Source organism: Denticeps clupeoides, chromosome 4 (genome assembly GCF_900700375.1).
Source record: "Denticeps clupeoides chromosome 4, fDenClu1.1, whole genome shotgun sequence".
NCBI classification, from domain to species: domain Eukaryota; kingdom Metazoa; phylum Chordata; class Actinopteri; order Clupeiformes; family Denticipitidae; genus Denticeps; species Denticeps clupeoides.
The window spans coordinates 9725419-9751599 of NC_041710.1; the positions used below are offsets into that span (position 1 = coordinate 9725419).

General features: G+C 40.3%; 1 protein-coding gene across 2 annotated transcripts in view; it reads left to right on the plus strand.

Moving 5' to 3' along the window:
• The window catches only part of LOC114788448 (cadherin-18-like), a 49516-nt gene extending 24997 nt beyond the window's left edge, over positions 1-24519 (plus strand). Inside the window, exons 5-12 of one of the 2 annotated variants that reach the window (XM_028977031.1) lie at positions 9156-9323; positions 9424-9611; positions 9777-10030; positions 13323-13459; positions 15990-16111; positions 17933-18047; positions 23338-23589; positions 23806-24519. In XM_028977031.1, coding sequence (XP_028832864.1) covers positions 9156-9323; positions 9424-9611; positions 9777-10030; positions 13323-13459; positions 15990-16111; positions 17933-18047; positions 23338-23589; positions 23806-24314 — 1745 coding nt within the window. In that variant the 3' untranslated portion in view covers positions 24315-24519. The remainder of the gene's footprint in view (positions 1-9155; positions 9324-9423; positions 9612-9776; positions 10031-13322; positions 13460-15989; positions 16112-17932; positions 18048-23337; positions 23590-23805) is intronic. The other variant, XM_028977032.1, reaches the window with a different exon arrangement.
• The last annotated feature ends 1662 nt before the right edge of the window (positions 24520-26181 follow it).

Sequence of the window (26181 nt, forward strand, 5' to 3'; positions counted from 1 at the left end):
CAACATTTATTTGCTTGTCTATTTTAAAATCACCATCCATTATTACACCCAGGTTCTGTACCAAGGACTTATTATAGGGGAACTATAATAGGGAAACAATGTTCAATTTAAGGCAAGAGCCGGCATTGGGCTTAAAAGTTAAAAACCTCAAATTTTATTTGTCACATACATAGTCATACACGGTATGATATGCAGTGAAATGCTTTTTGCGACTGCTACAGACCGCAGTATTGCAAATGTTGCAAGTATACAATGAACCAATATGCGAATATTGCAAACATAACCAATTATTACAAAATTATTGTAAAATATGTGTAACTGGTAGGGTGAAGGTGTGCAAATGAGTGAAAGACAATGTTTAAAGAAAAGAGCCATAAAAATAGCAGTAAAGTAAAAAGCGCAAAGATTTTGTGCAAAGTGATTTTGTGCAAAGAGTCCAGAGTGATTGTGCTGGAGTTCTATGTACTGTTGTTGTTGAGAGCTCGGACAGCCTGCGGGAAGAAGCTCCTCCTCATTCTCTCTGTGTTGAACTTCAGGGAGCGAAAGCGCTTCCTTGATCGCAACAGAGAGAAGAGTCCATTGTTGGGGTGGCTGAGGTCCTTCACTATCTTCCTGGCCCTGGTACAGCAACGTTTGCTGTAGATGGATTGAAGGTCAGGGAGCTTGGTATGGATGATTCGTTCGGCTGATCGAACCTCCCTCTGTAGGGGTCGCCTGTCCTGCATGGTGCTGTTCCCGAACCAAATTGAGATATTTGAATTGAAAACCTCTGAATTGCCTTGATTAAAATGTAAAAAGTTCAAACCCATCCATTCTTTTATGGCATCCAGGTCGTCAAGTAATGGTTTTAAAAAAGGTATGTTACTGTTTTAGGGGCAGGTAGATTTGCATATCATCGGCATAAAAAAGCAATAAAACATCCTAGTGGGAGTGTGTATAAAGAAAACAGCAAAGGGCCAAGTACAGATCCCTGGGGCACCCCATAGTGAACAGGAGACCTGAAGGATGTACAGTCACCAATGCTGACAGAACAACGTCTGTCAGAGAGGTATCTACGTCTGTCAGAGAGGATCTAAACCACTCTAGTGCTCTCTACCACTCTTTAATACCCACACAATGCTCCAGTCTGGAAATTAATAAACTCTTGTCAACTGTATCAAATTCTGCTGTAAGGTCCAACAGTATGAGGATGGCATAATCACCAGAATCAGCATCTTATAAAAGATCATTATAAACCTTCAACAAGGCAGTATACATGCTATGGAGGCCTTTAAATCCTAACTATAAAGGTTTTCTTATCCAAATAGGACTGGATCTAAGACAGGACCAGTTTTTCCAGCAGCTTCGAAATAAACGGCCGTTTAGATATCGGTCTAACATTATTCAAAGTGGAGGTGTCTAGGGGTGTTTCCTGATCATTGGTTGCACTAGAGTCTGTTTGATGTAGGTTGGGACGATGCTGGAGGTAAGACTACTATTAAGCAATTTCTGAATGCAGTGACCTAAATCCATAAAAGTATCTTTAATAAGTCAGGGTGGCACCACATCAGTAAGACCAGGTGATAATTTCATATTTGAAATCACTTCCTCAATGATGGACAGAGAAACTGGCTCAAACTGAGGCATGAGGATGGAGCAAATGGGTCGTGAGATGGGGGTGTAATTAGAGCTCTAACATTTTTAACTTTGTCCACAAAATAGTTAGAAAATATTTCACAAGTATCAGGGGGACTTCCAGACAGTTTGCATGAGTGCTATTGAGAGAGGCATTGATGGAACGGAAAAGAATTCCAGGCTTGTGACAATTGTTAGAAACTATATCAGAGAAATACTTTTGATATGCTCAGTTTTTCTTTTAGAATGTCTAAAGACACCTGCAGCCAGTTCTTTTTCCAGAGGTGCTCAGCCTTCCTGTATTCACGTCTAGCTGATGGTGCTGGACCTAAGACTGATAAGAAAAGAAACGCTACAGTACAGGCCAAAAGTTTTGACACACCTCTTATTCAATGTGTTTTCTTTATTTTCATGACCATTTGCATTGGTAGATTCTCACTGAAGGCATCAAAACTATGAATGAACACATGTGGAGTTATGTACTTAATAAAAAGTGGAGACCTGGCCTCCACAGTCACCGGACCTGAACCCAATGGAGATGGTTTGGGGTGAGCTGGACCGCAGAGTGAAGGCAAAGGGGCCAACAAGTGCTAAACACCTTCAAGACTGTTGGAAAAGCATTTCAGGTGACGACCTCTTGAAGCTCATCGAGAGAATGCCAAGAGTGTGCGAAGCAGTAATCAGAGCAAAGGGCGGCTATTTTGAAGAAACTAGAATATAAAACATGTTTTCAGTTATTTCAACTTTTTTTGTTAAGAACATAACTCCACGTGTTCATTCATGGTTTTAATGCCTTCAGTGAGAATCTACCAACGTAAATAGTCATGAAAGTAAAGAAAACACATTGAATGAGAGCGTGTGTCCAAACTTTTGGCCTGTACTGTACCTCTCACCCTATCTCTTCACACTGGAATCTTACAGAAAGATACTTGTTGAAGAGGTTGCTAAACTCAAGACTGTCACAAACTCATGAATATAGTAAATATATTAGGACTGAGCCACTATCAATGTACACTCATTTGAGTGTATTGGTATAAAACATATTTTATGCTGTGTACAAAAAACTTTTTATGTTTAAGAATTTTTATTATGTAGCATAGAGTTCAGAGGAGAGGTCTTTTCCTAGCACATCAACCTGTCGCCAAAATTAAATCCCCACCCTACACCTCTCATCATTGGTCCAGCACCAGCCCTAAGATAAAAGGACTGACAGACTTCCATGTCTTCATCTTCTCTTTATTTTCCAACAAAGATTAATAAAATATAGTTACAATATAAAGTAACCAGTTAACGTACCCAGCTGGTTCCTGTCTACCTGATAATTGGGTCCTGATCACTCACAGCAGCCCCTCATTAGGCTTGAGTGATCCGGACACTTTATAAGGAGTAGCTGAAAGGAGGAGACGCTCAGGTTGTCCTGTCTTTTTTCTTTTTTTTTTATGGTAAAGAAACATGTTAGAACTGTGTCATCATGCCTTTGTTTTGTTTTCTGTTTAGTAAATCTCAATATTTTTTCTTTAAAGGAGGCATTTGTGCACCCTTTTGACATTACAGCAGTTAAGATGATGATGATGATGATGATTGGGGATAATTTTGCTCAACAGTTATTGCACTTCAAGACATAAAGTGTATGAGTAGTGCACAATAATTTTTAAAAACAGCATTAAATAATGACAGAATGGGTGTGTACAAGTCCAGGGTAGCAGTGTGTGTGTGTGTGTGTGTGTGTGTGTGTGTGTGTGTGTGTGTGTGTCCTTGCAGAAGTCCAGTGAGTCCTAATGTTAATTAGAAGCTGTGCTGGGGATTCTGCAGTTTGATGACGGTGGAGTCGAAACTGTTCCTGAACCGGGATGCATGTGTGAACAGAGTCCTGAAGCACTTGCGCTTGCCAGAGGGCAGCAGTGTGAAGAACATGTGTACAGGGTGTGTCTCATGTATCATGATGTTCTTACATTTACATTTACATTTACGGCATTAATCAGACGCCCTTATCCAGAGCAACAGTAGTTACAGGGACAGTCCTCCTGGAACAACTTAGGGTTAAGTTTCCTTCTCAGGGACACAATTGTAGTAAGCGGCATTTGAACCTGGGTCTTCGTGTGTCACCCACTAGGATACTACCACCCTGTCTGCCTCTAGTCTGCCTTCAGTCTGCCTCTACACCGGGTGTGATGGATCTGCTCAAAAGTTCGGAGGCAGGTTCCAATGATGCGCTGGGCTGTCTTTGTTTTCTGAGGTGCAGAAAACACGCAGTGAAATGCACCCTGAACCACTCTGTTAAAGTGAAGTTAAAGTTAAAGTGAAGTGATTGTCACATGTGATACACAGCAGCACAGCACACAGTGCACACAGTGAAATTTGTCCTCTGCATTTAACCCATCACCCTGAGTGAGCAGTGGGCAGCCATGACAAGCGCCCGGGGAGCAGTGTGTGGGGACGGTGCTTTGCTCAGTGGCACCTCAGTGGCAACTTGCCGGCTCGGGATTCAAACCAGCAACCTTCTGATTACAGGGCCGCTTCCTTAACCGCTAGGCCCACCACTGCCCCACAGTTTTCACTGTGCATAGTTAACGTAAGTTCTTAAAAATGAATAAAAGAAGGCTAGTAAAAAATATACACAAGCTATACTGCAAGCAAACTTATTTGTTGAAAGACACAGCCCAAAATGCCATTAAGAGCATATTAAAGCTTAATATAACCGGCGAGAAAAAAGTTGATAAACCTCCTTGTAATTTGATCTTCTGGACTGCACTCTAATTGGGCACCTCTGGTCATTGGCGAGGATAAAAAGATTTCAAGGTCAGCCTGTTAATAAATCAAACTCTGCAAAAAAAGAAACACGAAAGAGAAAAAAAAACTCTAATCTCTCTGTACTGCACCCAGATTCCCACCACAGAAGACCTCAGCACTGCAGAGTTCTACTGGGAGCTGCCATCACTGAACCTGCCATCATAACCAAGTCCCACTGCACTGTCTAAATTACACTTTATTTCATTTTATGTTATTCTGACATTCAGTGAGAAGGAGAATTCATAGACTGTGGCGTGATGTGCATTTCAGCTTTTATTACGGAAGATGCCTAGATTTATTGTAACATACATAGTCAGGGTGCGGTCACCTGTCCTGTGGGAGAATGCCTGTCATGTGGTTTCCATGTCTGTAGACTCCAGACTCACCTGCCATTCCCAAAAACCAATTAAATATGCAGTCTTAACACAGAACTCTGTGGAACTGTTTTAAAGACAGGCAAACTTAATTTTCCTCCTTGCATGAAAAATTTAACTAACTCGTTTTTCAAAACAGCTTTGTCCTACTCAGGGTTCTGACACACATGCACCATTCACGGATTCAAAGCGGAAACGACTTATTTTTGCACATGCAGCAAATAATTTGTGTTCTAGAATTTAAAAATAAATATAGTTACATTTATTTTACCTGTGGGCTAGGATTACCCTTTTTCTCATAGTCAGAGATTTGTCCTTCTGGTTTTTATTCTTGTCTAAAGTGCCTTTATTGGCAAAAGTAGCTATCTCTGCTTGCAACGGCATAAACCATCCAGATCGTTCCATGTTTTTGTCTCTATATAAAAGTGTATCTGAATGAATCTTTTTATCATCATTTCCCATCAATACATCATTGCAGAAATGCACAGTGATAGTAGCAGCAGCAGTAGCAGAGGCGTGGTCTCAGGAGTGCTGTTTTCTTTTTTTTTCTGTATATATTTTATTTCTTTGCAGATTTTATAACCAGCTCTTTATTGTTAAGACCATTAAAGGGTTCAGACTTTATGCATTCAGTGTTAATGCTGTGGCTAAAACAATAAGCTGTGCATTGCTGAGTTCAGTTTTTTTTTATTTTAATTATCTGACAATTATACTACAGTCTATGCACCACTTTGTCTTTGATGAATTGGTGAGGTGTGAATTTCTGCACATCCACACCTGTTTTTTTGTTTGTTTGCTTGTGTGTATGTGTGTGTATGTCTGCAAACTGCAGCAAACTCTCATCATAGCAAAAGCTAATGGCTCAGACTGTTCAAATTTGCAGCTTGAGCACTAAACTCCTGGCACAGAAACACTATGACCAATAACCGCAGAGGCCAGAATCAATCTGTTATGCATGTGCACCTGCATCATCAGTAAAATTGGACGAGGCTGGAAAGCCAGCAAAACAGTGCTTGTAACATTCACTTTCGACAATCATCATTCCGGCTGGTTAAATTACAGAATGATGGCCAGGGATTTGGGTAAGATCCCATCGAACGGCTGCCGATATGATGATTATATACCCAAGAGTAATATTGCTATGTCAGCAGATCTCAATGGCTCAACAGCATTATGATAGAAAAATCCACTAGCAAAAGTAAAATGTCAGTGAACAAAAGCTTGTACAAAGATTTAAACAAAACAAAAAAGTGCTAGGCTGTGACTTAGTCTGGAAAATTAGTCAACAATTAGCCCCATTATGGGCTTTGGTGGCCTAGTGGTAAGGAAGCAGACTTGTAACGAAAGGTTGCTGGTTCAAACCCAAACTGCCTAGGCACCTGTGTATCACTTTTTCTTTCTAACTTAATGGAGGTGTTCAATGGAAATGCTTCATTGTTATTTGAAATTTGCACACAGCTTCTTTAGCATTGTATAGTATAAAAAAATTGACCAATCAGGTTCTAGCATGCCTTTGAAAAAGCAAGGTTTTGTAAAGCAATTCTGATGTTTCTTTGTATATCAGTTTACAAAACACTCCAATATGTATCATATCCAATATGTCTATGTATTGTTTCAACGTGCAACAATGTCAACATGAGGCCCTTCTTTCATAATGCTTCAGAACTTTGGTTGTGACAAGCATGTTATGTTTATGAGGAAATACAGTGCATCCAGAAAGTATTCAAACTTTTCACCATTTTGTGCTGAAAGATGAACCGTCGCCACAGTCTGAGTTCAAGAGTGCTCTGGAGCAGGTTTTCATCCAGGATGTCTCTATACATTTGTTGCAGTCATCTTTCCCTCCATCCTGACTACTCATCCGGTTCCTGCAGCTGATAAACATCACTACAGCATGATGCTGCCAACACCATGCTTCACTCTAGGGAAGGTATTGGCCTGGTGATGATTGGTGCCTGGTTTTCTCCAAACGTCACAACGGCATTCAGACTAAAGTTCAATCTTTGTCTCGTCAGACCACAGAATTTTGTTTCTCATGGTCTGAGAGTCCTTCAGGTGCTTTTTGTGCCATGTGCCTTTTACTAAGGAGTGGTTTCCCTCTGGCCACTGTACCATACAGGTGGATTGCTCCAGAGATGGTTGTCTTAATTGGGAACTTCAAAGCAGCAGAACTTATTCTGTAACCTTCCCCAGATTTGTGCCTCGAGACAATCCTGTTGAATCCTAGTTGAATTGTCTACAGACAATTCCTTTGACTTCTTACTTGGTTTGTGCTCTAACATGAGTTGTCAACTGTGGGACCTTATACAGGAGGTGTGTGTCTTTCCAAATTAAAGAATTTTTTAATGAGGCTGTAATATAACAAAATGTGGAAAACGTGCTGTGAATACTTTCCGAATGCACTGTATTTCTATTTCACACTTTTTGTGCTGAGCATGTACATGAACATTATCCAATTACTATTCACCCTGTGTGCAGTTGGTCAGAGGGTGAGATGATGATATGCACACCATCTGAAATTAAAGCAGGCAAGTGGAACAAATCACAGCTCACCCATGTAATGTAGTTCCATCACCTCCAAAATTCAATGTTAACCCTGACGCACACAGTGTGGTGATCGTTCATCAGTTGCAACCGAGTCAATAATTCCATAATTGCTGTCCATGAAAACAAGCCACGGTTTACAAAATATTTCGTTATGAAGACCATAGTGAACGACTATATAACAGCGTGGCCGTGGAATATTTAATTTATATGCCCGCACTGCATCAGTGTCTGATTCTGTTTGCTTGGTTTATGTTCGGTCTCTGGTCTTTGGACCTTAGTTGAATACAAAGTGACAGCTTAGCATTAACATGTTTTATATTTATTTATTTACTTTTATGAATTTGGACAAAATCCCTTGTCTTTGTCATGGGTATCTGGTCGGGATGTTCAGGGTGCCATCTCTGTGACATTCTTTGAGGCCGAGCGCTGTGGCGGACTTAGTCGGTCTGCCGGACTGAGTTGTCTGTCTGCCTGCATATATTTCCTCAGTCTCCACCAAGCCCCCCAACTCCATTTTCACACCTTGCTAAATGTCCTCCTTCTATGCTGCAAGAGCTTATATCTGCCACAGATGGCACACTTTCATTTTCCATTAAGGTTATATCCATGGATGCATTTTCTTCCAAGCTGTCTTTTATTAAAAAAAAATTAGTGTTTACCTTTGCATCTATGTTTCATATATATACTGTATATGAGAGAGAGCACAAAGTACACACAAGTAAGGGTAGCAATTATGCTATTCCCTATTGCACTCAAACTATGAGTGGAGCCTCGATTCTGTACTTATTAAAATTCAGTCAGACCAGGTCTGATCTCAGCGCTTCTGTCACTGTATTCCCTTCCCAGCCCCTTGTTTCAGCGTTCTAAAAAGGTCAGCATTCCTACCCTTCATGGGGCATTCAAAATCATGGGGTATTTAAAGAGAGCAAGTCTATTTTTATTTTTAAAAAAATTATGTCCACAGACAATGGCAACTTACAGGATGAGTTTTTGCCAGAGGCGAGAAGCATCACCCTTTTACACAAAATTATGACAGCCACAAAAACAAATTTGAGGGCCGTCATTTATGCAGGGCCTTGCAGTTCTGGTCTCCAGGACAAATATGTTTGAGAAATGCCCTGGACATGTAAATGGAAACTCAGCTCAGATATGGCTTCCCTGGGAAACACCCCACTATCAGGCCACACTCATGACTCCCTGTTGAGTGGATTGTTAAATGTCAAAGCGCTTTCCCCCCAGCCTCTGGGTATTTCCGGTTGAAGAGTTCTTCAGTGGACTTGGTGACTCATGACTGCCATCCCATGCCCCCGCTGCCTTCAGAGTGGGGTGGGGGTGGGGGTACAGTGCTCCCTAAGGTTTCATGCCTGTATAGGTGCAATGAGGAAACTCAATCTGCCTGCCATTGTCTCTGATCCATGGTGGGTGGCTGGGACAGATGGCAGGTGGCCTTATGAAATTCATCATGCATGTGGGTGCTGCTTGGCGCACAGGAGTGGGTTTTGCACCTAGACATAGAGGCTAGAAGGTCATGTTTGTTGACCACTATGAGTTTTTAAATTGATTTCTCTGTGCAGCGAAGCTGACACCCAATATATAGTTAATATGTAAATTAAATTAAAACTGACTAAATGAACATTAATGTTTCACTATTGACTGGATTGTCTGCAAATATGGTTGTACCTTTTGTAACGAAAAATATATTTTGCAAAAAGTATGAATAGCGAACTCAAGACTGAACGACAATTTTGTAACTGATTACATGCATCTATGTTAATCCTTTTCATATATTGCGCAATCTGCACAGTATGTTCATAAAAGCTGCTTTTACAGGTATTATTAGGACCGGATTGGCCAACATGGACCGGGAGTCAAGGGAATTCTACTCAATCATCATACAAGCAAAAGACATGGCTGGCCAGGTTGGCGGTCTTTCTGGATCAACCACTATCAACATCACACTAACTGACGTGAACGACAATCCACCCAGATTCCCTCAGAGTATGTACTAGATTTCTTTTATATTCCTCAATATTTTCCTTTACTTTTCTGTATTATTCAGATTTTTATGACCTATTTAATTCATTTTATATGACCATAGAGAACTACCAGCTCTATGTTCCAGAGTCAGCCCAGGTTGGAAAAGCCGTGGGAAAAATAAAAGCCAACGATGAAGACTTTGGCATCAATGCAGAAATGACTTACAGCATCACCAACCCAGATGGAGACACCATGTTCTCAATCTCAACCGATAGTGACAAGAAGGAAGGTGTTCTCTCTTTGAAAATGGTGCGTACCAGATTCCATCAAAATACAGTAGCCAGTGCTGGGATTATGCATTACTCAGTTACTCATTACATTAGTGTAACCAAATAAAATATACTATTATATATTGAGTATAGAATGTGTTTTTAGAATTAATCCTTAGTAAGTAACTTGTTCTATGTTCTACAGACTTTAGACTATGAGAAGAAGAAAGCCTACACGCTTCAAATTGAAGGGGTTAACACACACCTGGATTCACGCTTTTCTCACCTGGGCCCTTTCAAAGACACCACCACACTGAAGATAATTATTGGGGACGTGGACGAGGCGCCAGTCTTTTCCATGGACTATTACATTTTGGATGTCTATGAAAATGCCCCCATTGGGACAGAGGTTGGCACGGTAACCGCGCAGGATCCAGACAGCACCAAAAGTGCAGTCAGGTAAGGCTTTCCAGGTTGCTTGGCTGCTGAGGGAAGTAGGTGCAGCAGCAATGATCAACGAGGCTGTTTGCCTTTCTCTTGTTTTTCATTCTTTAACAGTCTTAATCTTATTTTTTATTTGGTCTCTTTCATGAGTTTGTGGGAAGCTTTTTACTATTGTTATCAGACTGTCTGGCCATGCCCTATATATTTTCTAAAGAATGTAATATTATATCTATGATCAAATGCAAGAGCAGTTAAATCCCTCAGGAGTTGATTTCACAAATATCAGGGCTTTTCAAAACATTAATGGCCATGTGCCTTCCATTGACCTCCAACTCTTGAATGAAGACATCAGTATTTGTCGTTTCTTTAATCATTTTGCAAATTAGAAAACCAGCTTTGAAGGACAGAGAATCATTGCTCATTTTAAAAAAACAGCCTCCATTCTCAGCCTGCTGTCTGATGCTTTGTCTACCAAGCTTAATTTTTAATTCGTGAGAAAAGCATAAAGCTTAGTTTTTAGTCCATTTGTTCAATACCAGTGTAATTAAAATAATCAAACATTATTTTTACATTGTTATAATTATTATATAAAAATATTATTATTGTTTCATAAAATATTTGTTCTAATGATTACATTTGACAAAAGATAAGAAGAACATTTTATTTGTAAATGTAAATTGAGACCTTGGAATTAAACAATTGTGTTATGGTGCTATTGAGTATGCACAATAGCACCACGACAAGAATAACTCTGTGACCAAGAGTTTATTTTTTTGGCAGGTGGTTGGTTTTGTTCTGCCTGGGGGTGATGGGTGATTTCAGTGGGCAGACGTGGTCTTTCGAGGGATGTGAATGTTTGGGGGATTAATAAAGGCACCAGGGTTTCCAAGGTGACAGCCTGCTGTTAATAGATTTTTTGAACCTTCAGTTGGTTTAAAGTTGTGTTTCTTTGTGGTGTGGTCTGTGGTATTTATATATGCACGTCAGGTTACAGTCTTGCTTCAAGGGTACAGATTTGCAGGGCCTTTGAGAGCTGGGCAAGTGGCTGTTGATGGCAACTTATCCGAATTGAAACACTCTTCCAAACAGCAGCATCAATTTCTGAGGGAAATGTTGGAAGGCCTGTCTTTTCCAGAATCTGATTGCAAACCACAACACTGTTTCCTTCATGGATAGGAGACTAAGACAATGCACCAGAGGTTGTGACCCAAAGGTTGTGATTTAATTACATTTTTGAGTGACATTGTTCCTTCTTGTGGCTCTGGAGTGTATGTAGATTTAACTACTAAGGGCACTATACTTGACCTGGCAGTATATAGCACATTGTGCTAAGCATTGTGAGGTTTGTTTAATAGTGTAAGGGTTACCATAAATAAATATATAAAAGAAGGAAACAAGACCTTTACTGATGTTTGCACGTGTGACGTATTGAGAGTGGCAGGTTTAAATCATCCAGAATGAGAATTTAACAATCATTGGGCTCCCGTTTTAATCTCTGTTTGTAAAAATATCATTAAAGATGAAAAGTGGTGGCCTAGCGGTTAAGGAAGCGACCCCGTAATCAGAAGGTTGCCGGTTCGAATCCAGATCCGCCAAGGTACCACTGAGGTGCCACTGAGCAAAGCACCGTCCCCACACACTGCTCCCCGGGCGCTGGTCATGGCTGCCCACTGCTCACTCAGGGTGATGGGTTAAATGCAGAGGACAAATTTCACTGTGTGCACCGTGTGCTGTGCTGCTGTGTATCACATGTGACAATCACTTCACTTTAACTTTTATTCTGGCTGACTGAAGTAAAAACATACAGCTGAAAGGTAACCGAGGTTGTCAGAGGTAATCCCACAAGGTTTTGGGATTGAATCCAAGCTTGGACCTTTGCTCAATGCGCTTTGGTTTTCTTCACAAACTACAAAGACATGTACACTAGGTGGATTGGTGGTTCTAAATTGAGCGTAGTTGTGAGAGAATGGTGTTTTGTGAGTCCCTGCCTGGTAGCTAGTATCCTGAGATGGGCTCTAGCATTCATGACCCTGAGTAAACAAGGCTAAGCGAGTAAGAGAAGATACAGATTAAAAAATATACCCTCAACATACTTTCAAGTGACACATACATTGTAAAAACACTAAACACCACAGTATACCACAATATAATCTAAGTATTGCTGTTAGACTTTTTACTGCCCTTATTAGGCAAGATTTTGCACAACGGTCGATTGGGACGAGAGTAAATTATATATTACAGCCTAAGTCAGCAGACCTACAAACATCACTTCACTTCAAATTCCAGATCCGACCATCTGAACTGCCGCTCTCTAAACAGTGAAGCAGAATGGCCAAAGCACTCTTTGCAGCTATCGCCATTTCTAGCCACGACAGAACAATAGACAGGCTAGGGGAACTCAGATGAATGTTAAATAATCTCACAAAGTGAATTTTTCATGATAGATAACCTTTAACATGCCAACCTCTAATTCCCCTGTCTAATGCTCATAGCGAACAAAGCCTTTTTTGTACTAAAATTGTGATAGTGCACCATAAATGTGTCCATGAATTAATACAAAAAAAATTGTATTTGAGAAAAGTTTGTGTAAATTTATTAAATTATCCTATATTTTACATATTTTCTGAAATAGGTTAAAAAATACTGTATTATACATATACATTTATACTTCTCCTGAGCAACAGTTCCCCTGGAGCAACTCAACATTAAGCGTCTTGCTCAGGGACACAATAGGTGGAATAAGTGGAGTTTGAAACCTGTGACTTTGTGGTGTGCTTCATATTCGAGTGTGTTAGCCACTAAGCTGCTACCACCCTACTACAACTTGGAGTACAGTCAATGGATTACGCTTCAATACTTTGTCACGTCTGCGGGCTGACGGGGAAAGGAAGCACAGAAACAAGACATACTTGCAAGTTGGATTTATTTATTAACACAAAATAAACAGTGTCCACTAATGTTGCAACATTGGACTGCCTGCTGCATTCCAGTTTTATGGGAGTCCCGATCTATTAAGCCCAATTGGTGCCAGGTGCATTGGATCATGACTCCATAATCAGGTGCATGGGCACCTGCCCCATGGCCCCGGGGCATCACAACGTTAGATGCCATGAAATTACAGCAACAATGCATAAATCACTAGAAAAGCACTGTATATAATATCATAATGATTTTCAATTGAACATTTTCAATTTACTGCTCCTTTTACATTTTTTTTTTGTAATTTGTAAAGTTGACATTTCACATTGTACTGCAACTGTTTGATATTTTTTTATTTATTTTTTTTTTTGGTTTTCATTTATTTTAGGTACGCCATTGATAAAAATGGCCATGTGGATCAAAATTTCAACATTGATGTCAGTAGTGGACTCATTACAACAAAACACATCCTTGACAGAGAAGATGTTGCCTGGCACAACATCACTGTAATGGCCACAGAGGTTGGTAAGTAGACATTTATTAGGCATGATGGGGTGGGATGATTATTTCATTATGCATTTCTAAAGAAAACATTTGAATTCAGTATTTGAAACTGAATACAGCAAATGATTCTTTATGACTAAAGCAGAGATGGCAGCCCATATCAAGGTTTAACGCTGAAGGTGGAGGAGTTGAATCAATTTTTCGTCATTTTTTTTTCCTTCATTGATGCTTATCTAAGCAATTACCCTTTCCTTTACCCTTTCTTCACAATGGTGTTTGGCTAATGGACTGAAACTAGCCGTCGATAATGTCAGCCAGTGCAAGGCTGATGATGTAAAGTTTCCATATTAACTAGTTCATTCCCAATGATTTTGCTTTTGACTTATATACTTAATTCCACCACTATACTTGTTCAGCAAAGAAACAAAGAATGGTGTTAGCAAGTGAATAAATTCAAAAAAATCAAGCAAAGATCAAACCAAGAAAATAAAAATAAAATAATTTTTTTCCATAACATTGGAACAAGCCAAAAGCTTCTAGCACCACACATCAACATACAATAAGATGCTAGTATTATAAATCTTATAAATACACAAATCTAGCATCATCTATAAATTAAAAATTTAATAACCCGGAATGAAATGCACTTTGTTTTAGTCCCTTGTGAAAACATTTATTTCGACAGCATATTCTCCACAACATGTATGTTGAGCTGGGAGCAGAGACGTGCAGGGGCAGGGCCTGCATATGCCATTTTCCAGTGTTTTGCTGTTTTGTTTGTTTGTTTTTTACATTGATTAAATACTTCATAGTTCAGATTATACAAATGAAAATGCAGTAGTTTACTTGCATAATTCTTTTTGTTTTTTTAATTAAGTTCACAGTTCCAAAAATATAATAAACATAATACAACAGAGTTGTATTAATATAATGAAAAAATAATAGAATATTTGGATCAGTCATAATGCAGTCATATTGCTGTAAATTTGCATCTGTGAAGGTTTAACTTTAGCAAGTGTATGCATGTGCAGAGCATCTGAAGCACATGGTTGCTGCATGCATTAAAACATGAGCAGCATTCAGTTTCATTTTCATCATTCACAAAATTATTGGTTCAGTTTTGTATTCACAAAAAATAGGAAGGCATTACCTCGTGGCACTTAAAGCCTCTTAAAGTCTCTTAAAGCTTGTGTTAACTGAGTTAACATTTCAAACACAAAATGTGAGTGTTAAAACAGGTCACAGTCATACTGCAATAGATTTTCTTGCCAAGCCATTAAACAACTAATCGACAAGGATTATACATCTCCTTAAATTAAATATAAGCTCACTTATATGATAATTTGTCAACCAGTTATGAGGTCTTGAAGTGCATGCCATCACAAGGCTTAGTGTGAGACTGATATGCAATTTGGATGTTCGCTTGGCTGTTTACAGCAACAGATTAAGTGAGGTATTCCAGAAATGAGCGTGTGGATCCAAGTAACACATGCACACTCATAATTGATGCCATTGATTATATCTGGTGACTGCAGCACATCAGGTGACAAGGACGATGTCTTCAGTGTCGGGCGTGACGCGGCCCTTGCAAATGCTTGAATAAACTCGTCAGGCATGTTATTGATGTCTGTGCTTATTCTGGAGTCTGACAGGAGGGACTGGAGTCATCGGTCAATGGCAAGACAGTGACTGAATGCTAAAGTGTCTAACTGGCAACTTAGGTGACCTCAGGAGACGTAAGAAGATAAACAAACTGAGCTCACATTGAGGATGTGACTTTAATAAATGGAAATGTTAAGACAAAAGGGGGTGGGGGTTTGTCTGGATTTATATCGCCAAGGAAAGTATGTGTGTGGGAGATAAAGGTGTGTGTACGTGTGTATTTTACATCAACAGCTTGAGATACTGCTTCTATATTAGAGGCTGAAATTCCAACCGGTCTTGTTTTAATATAAATGAAGGCATTTTCTAATTTTGTGAAATCAGAGTGGATGAATACTTTAATGAGAGTTTTTCCTTCATGCAAAGCGAGTTCAGTGGTTATCCTGTCATGTTGCCAGAGCAATATGCTTTATTTTTCTGATGGCATAATATTCAGTCATGGTAGGTTAACTTGAATTATGCAGAGGATTTTAATACTCTCCAATGACACGACTCCAGTCACACCGCCACAAATGTCTTTTATCACGTCACATGACTCTTGTCTGGTGACAAATCAACTTTCATTTATTTATATTTTTAGTACAGAACATTGAATTAGTACTGTTTCATACTGATGCTGTTTTAAACACTTTCATATTATTTTAAATGATTTTCAGAGCTTCATATTTATTACAGAACCGCAGGTATTCAGCACAACTTTTGCATTAATTTTGGACATTCGTGGGACAAGGGCACATTGGCTGTAGGTTTAAATTTGATGTATGATCACTGACTTTTTGGAAAATCTGTTTGAAAACTTTATCTGATGTTCTGGATTTGCAAAATGAATTGAACAATAGCTTTATGCTTTTGATGCTTTCTGTTAAAAAAAAAAAATTCTTGTTTACAGACAATCCCAGTCTTGTCACTTATGTCCCAGTCACGGTCCAGGTCTTGGATGTCAACGACAACATGCCGTACATCGCCACAGACAGTGACATCATTGTGTGTGAAAGTTCCAGAGTGGGCCAGGTGAGTCTTCCACTTGCATCCCGTCTCCTTTCTGTCTTCTAATCCATTTTTTTTTTTTTTTTTTGCCATCTCATTTTCTCTCCTCTTCACCCTCAATCAGCCTCTACTCTATCTTCACCCTCAATCCCTGCACCCATCTTCAAACCTGATTATATTCTATATATTTTCCCTTCATTTGTTGCATCTTCCTTTTTTTTTGTCTTCTTTCTTGCCTTCAACGCACATAGACTCCAAACGCATCTGCACACACACACTTTTATGATACGTCTGACACCATCAGGGATGGATTTATCTGGGGCTCTGCAGACTTTGCAGCCCCTTGAACCTATAAATTATTCAGCGTGTACCAGTGTCTCCAGCAGCAGATAGGCTGAGCGCAGAACGCTCCGGAGCTGGCTTGCTGGAAATGTTAATCATCGTTCATTCAAATTGGGGGCCGTGCGCAGCAAAGCGGGGCAGCGCAGATTTGCATCGCCGCAGCATTTTCTCTTCATATTTTTCCCCTTGAATGAAGACTGCTAACCTGGCAGCGGCACATAATCTGCGCACATAAGGGAGGTGACAGATGATGCATGTGCAGATTAAATGTCAAGAGACATCTCACAACATTGCAGCAGATATTAACGGGAGGTAAAACTTAAAAGGACTAATGAAGAATCACTGCCTTAGTCTGGTGTGCAGGAGGGGATTGGCTGAGGGGGTTGGGGAGTGACAATGTTAAAAGACCGGCTCTGATTTTGCCGGGTGGTATTTATGCAATACTTTCAACTCTGTCAGACTCATTTCTCCCATGTCCCCTTGGATCTCACCTTCTGCTGTCATCTAAAGCTAATTAAGAGACCCTGCATAAAAATAAAAAAAAACTAAGAAAAAAAGTTGTGACATCTGCTCCTCTGAACTGCCCATTGCTCCTCTTTCACGTTTATACTTTAAAATGTCAGATCCATAAGGGATGCTGCGGTGGATGTCGACTGGTGACCTCTAATTGAGATGATTCATGGAGAAATTCCACTGCATGAAAGCATTAGTTCAAAAACATGCGCAGCTCTACAGCTGTTGGACATGAATGAGAGCGCCATTACCGGTCACGACCCTCCCCTTTTTAATCTCATTACTTTGTGCTCGTTTATGCATTTGTTCGTTAATTGGTTTCTTTATTTATTCATTAATTTCTGAAATAAAAAAATAAAAGAAAAAAGAAAGACTCAACATTTTTATAATAACATACTAAATAAATCTACATCTATCCATCACCATATTCAAACCCAAAATATACAAAACTAAAAATACCAAGAAATAAATGAAAAAAAAATGATTAAAAAAAAATAAATGCTTAAAACAAAGCATGAAAGAACGGTTCGTTCATGCACTGGGCGATCCCAGCTTCTCACCTGGCCATCCCAGAGCTGCCACAAACAGGTGTGAAGCCGAAATAATTGGAATGGGCTCAGCTGGAGGTTCTCACTCTGTGCCAGTCCGCTAGCAGGAGATAATTTAGCTTATCGAGCTGACACAATTTCAGTGGGAAGGAGCCATGCTAGGAGACAGAATACACATAGCCTCGCAGACCCTCAACCCGCCCCCCCGCTGAGGCTGAGCTGCTCGATGTGCCTGAGGCCGCGCGGGACCCTCTGCCCAACGCCCTTCACAAAACGAAAAGTAGAGGAAAACCCCCAGGTAGTCCAATTACACTAGTGATCCTGAGAGACCTTCACTAAAGGCATGTCACTGTGGTCTTTTCCTTCTTTTTATTAACTCTCTCTCTGTCTCTCTCTCTTTCCCCCATTTCATTTCTCTCTGTTTGCCTCTTCTTATATAAAGGTAATCCAGATAGTCAGAGCCACAGACAAGGATGACTTCGCAAACGGCCGGTTTTCCTTCTCTCTGCCTGGAGATCTGCCAGTCAACCCCAACTTCACCCTGAAGGATAACGAAGGTACATGTTATAAATAGTAACTTCACGAGTTGTCATGAGTCACACGGGTTTTGCATGCTAAGTCCATTGACGTGTTGTTGACACATCTTGTCTGCTCTCAAGTCACATTGGGTGAAAGCTTCTGCCAAATGAAATGAATTAATAAATACATAAAAACATGTGACTCATGATTATTGACTCATGATTATGATTTGCATTTCAAAGATGGTGAACTGAACACTGTAGAGCACTTCTTTTTGTATGGTCAATTTAAAGAGATTTGTCAATGAGCAACAGATCATTTGATTTATAAAAATATCACTTCCAATTCAAAGAACCTACTCAAGGTATTTTGATGCAGCATTTGTTCATTGTCTAGGGCTGCACTGAACAGGAAGTTTGAGCAACTTTTTTTCAGTTTGATTTCAAGAGTTTCCATATATGTGCCATATATGTTATTCAACTGTCATCCACAGTCAAAACTACAGTCAAGGACACAGCAAGTTAGGACATTTACTCTACTACATAGAGGGCATTCAAAATGTAAACATTTTAAGCATCTGTGAAAACCAAGACCAAAATGCTAACCTCCACGTCATCATTCAGCCAATTTCATCAATACAATTTCATATTTTGAAATTTTTAAATTGATATTGTGTACATAACACGAAACAAACACAAACTCCATTTCCATTATAAATTGATTCCAGCCAGCGATTACTTGTAAAACAACTAAAAACTGATGATAGCACACTTAGTCACAGATGTGAGGTTAGTCATCATTTTACAGCTTTCAGAGCTGTTTTATTACAGTTCAACATGACGTACCGGCTTTTAAATGATAATTAAAATGCTATCCTCTCCTAAGAAGTGATTTGAAATATGATATGACATGAGTAAAACCGTTTCACTGACACCCTCATGAAAATGTATAATATTAATTTTAAAAACTGTCCAGAGATACCAAGTCTCCTGTAAGTTCCGGGTGTCTCCTGCATGTTGACAATGGCTTCATGATACCCCAAAATTGAATAAAATATCCCGGAAACCAAAGCAAAGAAATAAGAACATGCAGGTGAGACAGTAGCATTTACAGTAGCATTTGTCACCGTGAAGCACCCTGAAATGAGTCTTCATGTCGGCTGGTCACCACTGCCTCCTCATTCAAATGCAAATCTAATAGAAGCAAAAACAACCTAATAACAAAATATTATAATGTTTCAGAAATGTTATTGTAAGGCATTAAAGAACCAACAAAAAGGCAAAGCAGCTTTCACTGTTCATCTACTTCTGCTATGCTGAGGTCACAGAACAATTCACACACACACACACACACACACACACACAAAAAAGAATGCAAAGTTAAGATTAACGCATAAAATATTTGAAACCTCATCTTTTCTCTTTGTGCAAAGTCCATCATAAATCTGTATTTACAAATGTTTTCTGCAGTATGCTGCCATAAGCCAAGCTTCAGTATGCACAATTACTTATTAAAACGAATTATCATATCACACTTAGTGAAACAACTACTCAGTTGGGTAAATAATTACACTAATAAATGAAATGCTCGATGGAGCAAAATATCACATGGTAATTGATATGTTTAGTAATTATGATTCCTTGTGTGTCACTGGGCTAGTCAGGTGACACCTGTTTGCATTAGGTGTCACGCTGGCGAGCTGACGGGGGAAGGAAGCGCAGAGGCGGGACATGCTGGGAACGGGGTTTTATTATTAACCAATAAATACACACAAATAAACGCGGCTCAGTGGCCGAAAACAGTTTCAACAAAGGGGAGAACATAAACTTGCCCGCAGGTGTGTGGCGATTGCCAGAACTCAAAAGACTAACACGTACACCATTGCAAAGTCAAGTTCACGAAAGTCCATGAAAATGTCGGAGCTCCAGAAGGGGCGGAGCTCCAGTCCTTTATAGGCTGTCCGGATTGGGCACAGGTGATAAGACCAGGTGCCGTCATGCCTGACATTAGGGGGCTTCAAAAGTAGACTGTGTATAGACGCTGGTCCCTTGGGGTAGTGGTGGCCTAGCGGTTAAGGAAGCGGCCCCGTAATCAGAAGGTTGCTGGTTCGAATCCCGATCTGCCAAGGTACCACTGAGGTGCCACTGAGCAAAGCACCGTCCCCACACACTGCTCCCCGGGCGCCTGTCATGGCTGCCCACTGCTCACTCAGATTGATGGGTTAAATGCAGAGGACAAATTTCACTGTGTGCACTGTGTGCTGTGCTGCTGTGTATCACGTGTGACAATCACTTCACTTTTTGTAAACTTCCTCCAAGACTTTGCTGTGCCTTTTCTGTTTGTTCCAACGATCAGGTTTCTTATTACTTACTTGCACTGTGATGAGCATTTGCGTTTCCTCATTCACTTCCATCCCACATGGCATTACAGTAATTAAATGATTGGCCTTAATAAATAGGTCTGTGTGCAGTTACCTATAATTACCAGATGTCTAAATAATATAAATATAAAACATGCATAAAAACTAATAAACTAATTAACTCTAATAAACTTCAAGTTTATTTGTTTATATAATATCATGTCAGTGCATCACATGTACTCACTATTATTATATAAATGTACAGGGTGGGCCATTTATATGGATACACCTTAATAAAATGGGAATGGTTGGTGATATTAACGTCCTCTTTGTGGCACATTAGTATATGTGAGGGGGCAAACTTTTCAAGATGGGTGGTGACCATAGTGGCCATTTTGAAGTCGGTCATCTTGGATCCAACTTTTTGTTTTTTTTCAATAGGAAGAGGGTCATGTGACACATCAAATGTATTGGTAATTTCACAAGAAAAACAATGGTGTGCTTTTAACGTAACTTTATTCTTTCATGAGTTATTTACAAGTTTCTGACCACTTATAAAATGTGTTCAATGTCACCAACCATTCCCATTTTATTTAGGTGTATCCATATAAATGGCCCACCCTGTATAATAGAAATGATCCTTTTATATTTATTTATTTTTGTGCTTTTATTATTTATTTATATATAATTTATTTCCATTGTTTTACACATTCTGATTACAGATTAATTCTGTTGAGTTCAACATTTTATTACAGTACCATTTTACATTAAATAAATGTAAAATGGTCAGTTTTGACTTGTTTTGTGTGTGTGTGTGTGTGTGTGTGTGTGAACAGCACTATCTTCAGCTTTACATTTTTGTGTGCAGCACCATACTGAAATAAAGCTCTAGCAAACAGCACTGGTGTCTTCTGTTACATGTTGCTGCCAGAGATGACAGAGCACTTGCCTTTGCACTTGTGCAAAAAAAGGGCCCAATATGGATCCTACACAGCAGGCTCTAGACCAGCATTTCTTCTGAAGGGTTAAAAACCAATTTGTTGGACACAATTTTGTTATGCCCCACATCCACCACCACCTCTTCAAATCACCCATTTAATAAAGGAAATGCTGACAGTGGTGTTTCTCAGGCAACCAGTCTTGACGTTGCCAGCACAATGCCTTCTCAGGTGGCCAGTTTTAGGGATCAGCTAAAGAAAGGGGCTCCTGGTGAATTTCTAAGGCTTTCGCTGCAGCAAGCTAGCAATACACTGACCACAAGCCATGAAGTTGCATTTTTCTTTTTTTTTTTTTTCCTTTCTCTGAACCCCTTTTCTCCAGCCAAGCCCTTTCTACCCTCACGCATTACAGCACTAAGACAGCATCCCCATAGATGAGCTATTAAAGCCCTGTTTACACAATGGAGAGCCAACTACCCATCCTGCAAAAGATTTTGCCCATCACTGATTGTACAAGCCCAACACATCCTGTGTCATCTTTAATCAGTGAAACACCACTGCAAATACTAATAACCTCGAGCTGAACAGCACCGCTCATTTTATGCACACCAGCAACCACTGAGCCAGTAGAGTGAACCGGGCAAGCGTGGGTAGGAATGCACACGTCTCAAGTCTCATCCGGGATGCAGGATTCACTCATGGGAGCAGCTCATGTCTGGTGTGGCATCCCCACCAGTTCACTTTCAACCACCATTTGTAGCCATGCACGTTTCCCAGTGCTGCAGTCACGAAGGGAGCCAGAAGGTTCATTCTGCACGTGCTGTGGTGCTCGTCCTACGGTGAGAGGAATTTCCTCTCACCGTAGTTTTAGCAAGCCTGCTTCCCATGATATTTTCACAGATTTTTATTTATGAATGATTTAATCCAATGATTTAATCTGAGACAAGTTATCGCGAGAGGGTTGACATCAGGGTCTAATTGGTGATGCTCAGTAACCATGGCGTGGAGTGTGAATTTTCCCCCACTCTGGGAAAATATTTTCATATGGCCCACTGCAGTTTCTGCTTGAGAAAAAACAAGCAGCATCTGAGCTCATGCTCCTCAAATTACTCTGTGGAGTAGGTTGCACAAACATTTTCAGTAATTTTTAATTAATTTGATAGCTACCTTGTGATTATTAGCACATCTGTTAAGTCTCTGAAATAGGCTTCTAATCATATTGCCTTGTGCAGTTTATTCTTAAGAGGTTCAAGCCAACAATCTGGTCTCACCTGCGTGAATCTAAAAACAGTGAAGGGTTTGCTGATTTGCCTAATGAGGATAACAGGATGAGTCAAAATATGCAGTGTAAGCAAGACTGACTGTTGGCGATGGCACCAAAACAAATGTCCGCTCCTTACGTGTTGCCGTGCTTCACAGTCCCTTGGTCTAGTAATAGAAAGCCCCACACCTATAGGGTCACTGCCCCCCTGCATGTGAGAGGCTCCTGGCTTGAAGAGAGCCCATCTTGCTCCTTCTGCTGCCTGGGATGCTGGACACCACAGAGGTTCCCAGGGAGGCCTGTGGAATCTGCATGTTGAAGTGGTGGGCCGTGATTGCAAATGCTGATCTGGGGGAGTTGGAGACATGCATCTGTACCCTCTGCCCAGGCCTCTTCAGAATGAGAAAAGTTGTATAATGGGGAAGACTTAATAAGGCACCATGTTCCTGACCCCTCTACAAGCCTGTTTTTCTTTTACTGGCTCAGACCGGTTCAGTCAGAGAAACAAGAACCACTGTTTTTATTTTTTTTTCAAATGCAATGATTTATACCACACTATATGGGAACATTTTTCCAGGGGCACAGACTATGTGTTCCAACACTGTAATCATCAGAAAGAGAAAAGCGCACAGCCGAAAATGAAAGTGCAGATAGCCAATCAGCAGATGCTGCTTATCCTTCTCTGGAGTCCCCAGTGCACTCAGGCTGCGCTTGTTTGCATAATGCATTTCCCACCAAGAAAAAACATCTTTTGCTCTTTCCTCATGCAGATAACAGTGCCAGTATAATGTCTCGGAGGCGGGGCTTCAGTCAGGCGGAGCAGGAGGTGTACCAGCTGGCCGTGGAGGTCGGGGATGGGGGCGAGCCACTGCTCAGCAGCACCAGCACCCTTACCCTCAGGGTCTGCCCCTGCCAGAGAGGTGGCCGGGCACGTGTCTGCCAAGCCCAGGCTTTCCTGTCTTCGGCCGGCCTCAGCACTGGAGCCCTAGTTGCCATCCTGCTATGCATAATCATCCTCCTGGGTAAGAGACAGACGTGAGAACCGATTGCATACCTGCAGCATGTGTTAAAACCACTGGTACTTCAGCTATCAGTTTCCAATTATAGAGCATGACTTCACTGCCAAAACAGTTTCTACTACTTTAATGCAGAATATCTGATTTTGCTTTGTAAAGTACAGAAGTGATGCAAGGACAACAAAACAGGGTTAAATAGGGGTTTTCTGCTTTGGGTTTTAGCCATCGTGGTGCTGTTTGTCACTCTCCGGAGCAAGAAGACCAAGAAAGAGCCGCTTATCATTTCGGAAGAGGACGTTCGGGAGAATGTTGTAACATACGACGATGAGGGAGGCGGCGAGGAAGACACAGAGGCCTTTGACATCACAGCACTGAGGAACCCTTCAGCTGTCGGGGAAATGAAGCTCCGGAGAGACGTCTTGTTCCAGGCTTGGGAAGCAGGGGCTGCTGTTGGGGCTAGCTGTGTCTCTTTGGCCCTGGCTGATGAGGATATCAATGAAATAATCAAACAGAGGGTGGCGGTGGCTGACCGGGACACCAGGGGACCCCCATATGACTCCCTGCAGACCTATGCCTACGAGGGCCATGGATCTCCCACCGGATCCATTAGCTCCCTGGATCTCCCTGCCGCCCAATCTGAGTTTGACTCCAGTGACCTGGATGAATGGGGACCGGAGGTTCACACACTGGCCAGACTCTTTCGAGAGTCAGAGTCCAAACAGTCCCAATAAATGGATGTGAGGATTTAAGAGAATCCTCACCTAACCCATTTATCCTCAATTCCAGATTGATACAAACACAAAAAAAACTCTTTTTTTAACTCTGTGAACTTCTGGTGTGGAATTTGACTGTTCTTTTCACTGGGATCTGCAAGTGGGCAAAGTAAGATGATTTTTGGATTAAAACAAATAAAATATTTAAAAAATATATGATTGATAGAGGAAACTATTTTCCCTGGTGTATATTTTATATTGCTGAATAAAGCTCATGATTCCAGATGTTATTATATTTATTGTGGTACATTTATTTCTTATTTATATGTCCTTGTTTTCAATTAAAAGGGAAATGATTTTGAATAGAACATATTACAAAATGAAAAAGGAATAGTCATTGACAACTGTTCCAGCTGTACTAAGATCATTCCAAAAGTGGTTTGTAGTACTCAATTAACCTTTTAAATTGACAGACGTCCAGATAATGGGCTTCTCTACATTTAAATTTATAATCCATTTGGAGTTGCCATGGACATTTAAAACAGTAACAATTTATGGATATGATTTTTAATCAATATTGTGTTATGTTCCATCCATTTTGATATGTAAAGTGAACATAATTTTTCTCAAGAACAAAAAACGTCACAGGGCGAAAGATTACACAGCCACGGAGCAGCGAGTGTTGTGAAAGTAGGTGAACCCAAATGCAGATACACACAATTAAGCAGGTAAGTTTGGTTTTTATTATATGAACGCTTGGACACCACCAGTGGAAGGGAAGCGATAAGGCAGCTAGGAGTCAGGGTAACAGGGATCATCTCAACTTCAACCAGTCTAAACAAGTAAGCCTGAAGTCGATGGGACTCAAACAAAGCACCGATTTTCTAGTCATCGCTGATTAAAAACTGCGGGAATAAACCTTCCCGAATGTCCTCCGAATATGGATGATCTAACCTAGAAACTATTTGACATTACATTCTTTCTCTCACTTTTTACATTCAGTTATCCTTGTCTGAACAAGCTGTACAGAAGTCTCTATACATCATCCCTGTCAAAAGCCCCCCCAAAATATATAAATAATAATAATAACTTATTATAATTCTCAAGAGCACAGGGAGTTTTAATTGGATAACACCAGTATTCCATGAAAGATAATTGGATTCAAATGCTTGAGTGGGCAGCTTTTATTACTTTTCCAGGACTTATAAATCAAGTGTGAATAGTCTGTGTTGCAATCCAGTCCTGATCAACTCCCATGAAACCCTGAGCATATAAATAAAAAGAGCCTGGAGACTGCTTTAATATGCTGAGAAATGATTAGCACAATGATGACTTTTGGGAGCCTCGTAGACATGACATGAGGCTATTAAACATTTCTTATACTAAGTAAACTTTACCTTTTTAATGATGATTTGCTTCGCACTGATACCTTGGAATCTGACAGTATTTGGACAAGAATGATGCAAAGTATTGTAAGGGCTTCTCTTGAGACCGGAGTTGGTTTTGTAGAAAGCTGTGCCAAAACTGGACAACTTAATCCTCGTCCAATGTGGCTGTTGTGAATATTTAATGTGCCTCACTGGCAAGTGACATTCAGAAAACTGAGAATTTGTCTTCATTAAAAAGCCCTTAAAACACTCAGCTACTTTCAGCAACTGTGCAATTTAGCTTGACCTAAACTCAGGGATCAGGAAAGTTGGCGAGTCTTCTGTCAAACAGAGTGCACAAGCAGGATGACAGGATGACAACAACAATTATTATCCTAATAATCATCAAATAATATCAAAGCACCTTGTACTCCGATTTCATATAAGAATGTGGAGGATTTCAGTTAACCCAGGCCCAAATTCAGGGTAAATGGGGAGGGTTGCTTAAGGAAGGGAAT